The sequence below is a fragment of the Neophocaena asiaeorientalis genome, unplaced genomic scaffold, assembly GCF_003031525.2.
Source record: "Neophocaena asiaeorientalis asiaeorientalis breed wild unplaced genomic scaffold, Neophocaena_asiaeorientalis_V1.1 scaffold204, whole genome shotgun sequence".
Taxonomy (NCBI): Eukaryota; Metazoa; Chordata; class Mammalia; order Artiodactyla; family Phocoenidae; genus Neophocaena; species Neophocaena asiaeorientalis.
In genome coordinates, this window is record NW_020173922.1 from 6581024 (window position 1) to 6587167 (window position 6144).

Consider the following 6144-nt stretch of genomic DNA (forward strand, 5'->3'; position numbering starts at 1 on the left):
GGATAGGCGCCACTTGGCAGAGTCTCTGGGGAGCAGAGCAAGAGTCCTAGGTTCAAATCCCAGCTCTGCCACTTCCCAACTATGAGGCCTTGGGCCAATTATTTAACATCCTCAAGCCTCAGTCTACAAATGTGTAAAATGGGGATAATAATAGAACCTACTTAATGGGGTTGTGGTGAGGATTAGATGGGATGATAAGTGTAAAAATGCCTAACACTGCCTGGCACATGGCAAGTGCTCCCTAAATAGCATTTATCCCTCTTTTTCTCCATCCAGCTCTGAAAATCGGTACTGACACAGTATTGGGCATTGCACCAAGCAGGGCCTCAGGCCACTGCTAGTCTCCTTTCCTTCCCATCAGGATTTTTTTGTCAGTGAAAACACTGGTGAGCTACCTGGTCTCTGCTCACCCCTCTAATGGTTTCTCCTCGCCCCTCCATCCCCCTGTTCCCCCAGTCTGTCACCAACTTTTACATTATGATCCCCACTGTCTCCCTGTCTCTAGACTGGTCACCCACCTCCTTGTCTGCCTCTCTTGCCATCTCACCTCTCTGTCTCTGTCTCTGAGTCTTGACTTCTGTCCTGTCTCTCTTTCCCTCCCATCTTGCTCAGTTCTCCTTCTGCCTCTTTCCCACTGCTGGCTCTCTCCCAATCCTCTCTTTTCTGCTCTGTCTACCCGTAGCCTCGTCTCTGCCCCATTCTCCTGCGTCATCCCACTTCCCAGCTCTTACACACATGGGCTCTGAAGCCAAACTGTTGGATGTGGCCAAGGTGGAATCTGAACACATCAGGTGGGGGTTACCAGGCAAGTTTCCTAATCTCTGTGGGCTCAGTTCCCCATCTGCAAAATGGGGATAATGCTTACATTGTACTGTGGAGATTAAATGATATAATACACATAATGTACTCAGAACAGTACCTGGCACCTAGGCTATGATTATTCGCCATCCCCGACTGTCTGTCTCCCTTTTCTTTCTCAGTCTCTCTTCTACAGGTTCCAGTCCACCAGCCTCTAAAAAAAGGCCAAAACTCCTCCCCGTGCCCTGCTTCAGCTTGAGGACTTGGGATGAAGGGTTTCCCAGGACGGGTAATGGTGCGCCCTCCTCAGCTTCCTCATACCAAAGACAGACAGCTTCAGCCCATGGGGAAGGAGAAAGGAGCTGGGGCTGGCAGGAGGCCAGGGCTGAGATGACAGTGGGAGATACGCCCACCTGTCTGCAGGGACGCTTTCTTTGCTCTCTCCCAGGCCCTGACCCCACCAAGCTGCCCAACTCCTGGGGCAGTTCCCATCGAGAGGGGTGTTGAGAGCTTCAGCAGAGGCCACTGACCCCCCCCCTACTGTGCCCAGCACCCCACACCCATGGGTACCCTGTGCCTAGGGGAGGAGGTGGGTGTATAGACATCTGCGTACAGTTTTCTAGAATTCTGAGGACTCACCTGGCTAAAATGATCTCTTGTGACTGTCAGGGATGGGCAAAGCAAGGCTCTGTCCTCCAGCCTCAGGAAACTCGCATGTGGCTAAAGGGCCCCTGGTTGGGAAGACATTCTCATCTCTGGAGAGATTCTACTTGGACAAAAGGCGGTTCACTTGTTCCAGCTCAGCTCACTTGGCTGGGGAGAAGGATATCATTTGACTTGGGAGGGGGTTTCACTTTGCAGAGGTTTCTCCAGCTTGAGTCTGCCTCGGGGATGGGGGGATCACTGTTCATATGCTATGTCACTGTCACCTGAATAGCTTGACAGAGGAAAGTAAATCCCCTGCTGGGGTGTGGTGGACTTGTGGGAAGGTCTCACCAGGCGGGGGCTGGGGAAAAAGAGATCTCACCACAACATCTTGGCCATCTTGCCCTTAAGTGAAGGGAACTCTCACGAGGTTGGGGTAGGCTCCCATTTCTAAATGTGGGTCACCCTGACAGTTAGATGGAGGGGCCTCTCACCTGGATGACTGAGTGTCCTATGGGGCTGTTCTCAGACAGCTCAGCCTCGTAGGACGGCCGCTCGAACTTGGGGGCATTGTCATTGGTGTCGAGCACAGTGACTCGCAGCAGGGCGCTGCTGGCGCGTGGGGGGTTGCCGCCATCCTGCACCTTGATAGTGAGGTCGTAAGAGTCCAAGCGCTCCCGGTCCAGGTTGCCCATCACGATGAGCTGCGGCTGCTTTCCGTCCTGGTCCTCTGCCACCTGCAGCTTAAATAGCCCCTGGGCCTCGGGCCCCACCTGCAGCTCATAGGATGCCACACCGTTGGGGCCAGCATCGCGGTCCGAAGCCACTGGGATGGAGAAGAGTGAGCCGTTGTTGGTGTTCTCGGGGATGGGCAGCGTGATGACTGGTGAGGCGAAGTTGGGCGTGTTGTCATTGATGTCCTGGACCTCTATCTGGCCCTCTAGCAGCCGGGGGCTGCCATTCTGCACGAGGTCCGTGATAGACACCTCAAACTCCAGGATGCAGGGCTCACCAGGGAGCTGGTTCTGGCATTCTCGGAGCCCCTCGCGGTCGATAGAGGTCTCCGTGGTAAAGATGTCGCCTGTCTTGCCATCCACCCGCAGGTACGGGGCGCCTACTTCTAGTTTGTATAGGTGGCCCACGTCTGGAAAACCATAATCGGCTGCGAGGCTCCCAATGAGGGTGTTGGGCGGTTGTTCCTCTGGCACCTTGTACACCACCCGAGTGGCGTGGCCTGGGGATGGAGCTAGCAGCAGCAGAAGTGCCAGCAGCAAGGCAGGCGGCAGCAACCGTTGCCCCCCAGGGCCTGGGCTGCGCCTCAGGGACCCCATCCGGGCAGGCTCCAGAATCAGGAGGGCTGTACGCGAGGGAGACAAAACAGGGGGTCAGCTGGGAGGAGGGCCCAGGCCCTGAGGGCTGCCCAGAGCCAGCCCCCGACTCCCCCTCTGCCACCTACACACTGATCTCCCAGGAGAGATCTGCCCTAGTACAGAACCCAGAACCCTGAGTCTCACCCACAGCTGGTGTAGCAGCGGTGTCTGCCCCAGCTGGAGGAGCAGGTCTAGAGCAGTTCCTGCCCAAGGAACGCCCTGACCCACCTGACACTCCCTTCCTCCCTCCCTCCCTCCCTGCTCTCTACTCTGTGCTTTGCCCAACACCTCCTTCTCAGCAGCATCCTGCCATAGTCACCCATGCTAATTACCCTGATACTGAGATAGGGAGAGACAGCAAGTGGAAGGGCGAGACCAGGAGCAACTCCCCCCCCACACACACATACAAGGTAGGAGAGAGACGCAGGTACCCTCACGTTCCCCAGACCCCGGATCATCAGCTGCCCACACTGAGGGCCACTCACATTGGCTGCAGGGAGAAGGGATGATGTCACGTTCCTCTCCCTTCTGAGATGCCAAGTCAGTGTACGCACAGGAGGTAGGACATCTCAGATCCCTTTCTCCTGGCAGTAATCACCCTAGTGCCCAATGTCCCCGCCCTCATGAAGGGCCAGCTTGGACTGGGCACCAATCAAGGCTTGAAAACGGTTAGGGCTGTGGAGTAGGTGTTAGCCCTCCCCGACCCCCTTCCAAACAAACATGCCCCTGGGCACTCACACCTGTGTGTACACACACAGTTCCCGGGGCTCCTCTACCCTCCCTCTCCACCAGGGTGGGGGACGGCGGCGGGGAGGAGAGACACGGGCAGGTATGTGGAAGAAGAGAGTAGACGTCAAGACTGGGGTCAGGACTGTGGTCAGAGCTGACTAGCCCTGGAATTGGCATTGGGAGCTGCCCCAGCCTATCCTTAGCAACTAGGAGCCCAGCAGGTCTAACTGGGACAGAGCTGCCAATAACACCAGCAGCCTTGCCCTGACTGCTCACTCCCCATACCCCTGCTCAGTCTCTCAGTGAACATCTGGCCCCTCCCCCGCTTAATCGGCCCAGTCCCATCTCATACCTGCCTCTCCCCGCCCACAGCCAAATCCTTCCAGTTAGAGCCCTGTATGCCCCAGCCAACCGCAAGCTGCACCGCCCTCACCACGAGAGCCTGCTTCTTCTGCCCATCTCCCCCAGCTTTGAGCTGTGCCGCAGCAGACCCCAGCCAGACCCTCCAGCTAAGTCCCAGTCTTGACTCCCTCCTCCTCTCCAGCACTACCAGGACCACGGCCAGCCCTTCTATTCAAATCCAGAATCTTCAGCCCAGTATTTTCAGCAGAGGCTCAGGCTCAATCTTCCTTCCCTAGCTCCTGGAGTACGTGCCCCATACCTGGAAATCCCACCCCAGGCCCTGTCACAGGCCACACCCACCCCACTGAAGGCAGGTTCTGGTCACCCAGGAAGCCTTCCCAGGCCTCTTCAGCCCTCGGTGACCTCTCCTTCCTCCAACTCACAGCCACTTATTGTGTGTCTCAATCCCATGGCAATGAATCACTGTGCAGCCTGGGACACCGCCCGCCCGTGTTGTTCAGTCCCAGTTATTGTGCGCTTATTCCTGTGTTCTCTGCACTTATTCCTCTCCAAGCATCCCGAAGGAAGGGACAGGGCTCCCTACACTCATCCCCCAGCCCCCACCCATTCACCTTCACAGAGCTGGGCGTACTACAGGTGCTCATTCATGCATTCAGTGAGCGTTTATTGGGCACTTACAACATTCCAGGCGCTATCCTGGGCAGTGGGACACAGCGGCGAACAAGACAGATGCAGTCTGTCGCTGTGGAGCTGACAGTGGTTCTAGCTCAAGGACTATTTGTCACTTTTGTTGGGCTGTACCCATTTGACAGATGTAAGGCAGCAGGGTGGAGAAGAGCAGGGAATGTGACATCAGACAGTCTGAGGCAAACCCCAGCTGCCCACTTTCTGACTGCGTGAGCTGGAGCAATTGACTTAGAGCCTCAGTTTCCTTATCTGTAAAATGGGGATAATACTACCTCTTTCCTAGGGAGTTTGAGATCATGTGGGCTAAACGCCTAGCACAGTGAGTATTCAACAAATGCTCCCTCAAAGCACTCACAATTGTAGTTAGGTAGCTGTTTGGGAAATAACTTGTGAATTGTTTCTCTTTCCTATAAGACTGTGAGTGGAGACTGGGAGAGCCTCTGCTTTGTTTGCTCCTACATCCTCAGGGCCTTGCCCTGGACCCTGCACACTGTAGGTACTCAGTAACAGCTCATGAATGACTGAGATTATTTCACCTCTCAGGCTTAGCCTAACCTGGAACTTTCTGTATGGTCACTGCTTGTTTTCTTGCCCAATTTCCCTACTCCACTGAGAACTCCCTGGGGTCTGATTTAATCCTTCTCTGTGTAGGTCCCTAGCAGACTCTCAGCAAATGGTCATTGAATGCAGATTCCTTACACAAGCACAGCCCCTCCCTGGTCACTCCTCGCACTAATAGGCTCAACGCCTGTGAGGCTGTTATCAGATTAGTGTGTGTGTTAGCTCTCAGCTGCAATCTTAATCTCTTTAAAGGAGGGAGGAATTTATCTGATGCTCTATTTGGATCCACCCTCCAGCCATTTCCCCTCTCTCCGCATGGACCTGGCACTGGGCTTATCTTACCAACAAGCCTCAACCCAAACACACCTGTCTCCAAAGAACCTCATTCCCTTCTGGGCGCCTAATCCTGCCCTCCCTTGCACAGCACACACACAACATGGGATCATTGTGAGCACCGATTCCGTGCAGAAGTCTTGGCAGGGTGGGGGTTACTTGGGAGTTACCCTAAACATGACGAAGAGGAGAAATAAAGCAGTGCCGGCCTGCCTCCACTCACTCCCTCCAGATCAACGGTTTGTAACCTTTTTGGGTCACATTCCCCTTTATGTATTTTATGAAACCACACTGCAGATTTTTCCAAGAAAAATGAACACTCACAAATTTTGGCTACAAATTCAGAGGTCCATGGTCTGGCACCGTCAGGGTGACTTTCATTTGTAGCCGCTCTAAGAGCTACAGATTAAGCACTGACCTTGGGGGCTTCCTTCCCCATCTTGGGTCACAACCAGGGGCTCTAACCCCTCAGGCCTTCCAGGCAGCACAAACATAGCATGCTTGTGACACATTCCCCCCCAACCCCCCTCCCCACGCCTGCCCCCTAACTCTCATACACATTCTCTCACTCATCCTGTCACCCTTAGGGGTCAGGAAAGGATTGTGGCATCTAACTTCTGAGTTGGGAAGAAAACCAAAAGGGAATATTCAAGGCAAT

At 54.7% G+C, this 6144-nt stretch overlaps 1 protein-coding gene across 2 annotated transcripts in view; it reads right to left on the minus strand.

The window, feature by feature from the left end:
- PCDH1 (protocadherin 1) overlaps nucleotides 1–6144 on the minus strand; it is a 23231-nt gene that overhangs the window by 12316 nt on the left and 4771 nt on the right. For both annotated transcript variants that reach the window (XM_024752447.1, XM_024752448.1), the window contains exon 2: nucleotides 1938–2800. In XM_024752447.1, coding sequence (XP_024608215.1) covers nucleotides 1938–2800 — 863 coding nt within the window. The remainder of the gene's footprint in view (nucleotides 1–1937; nucleotides 2801–6144) is intronic.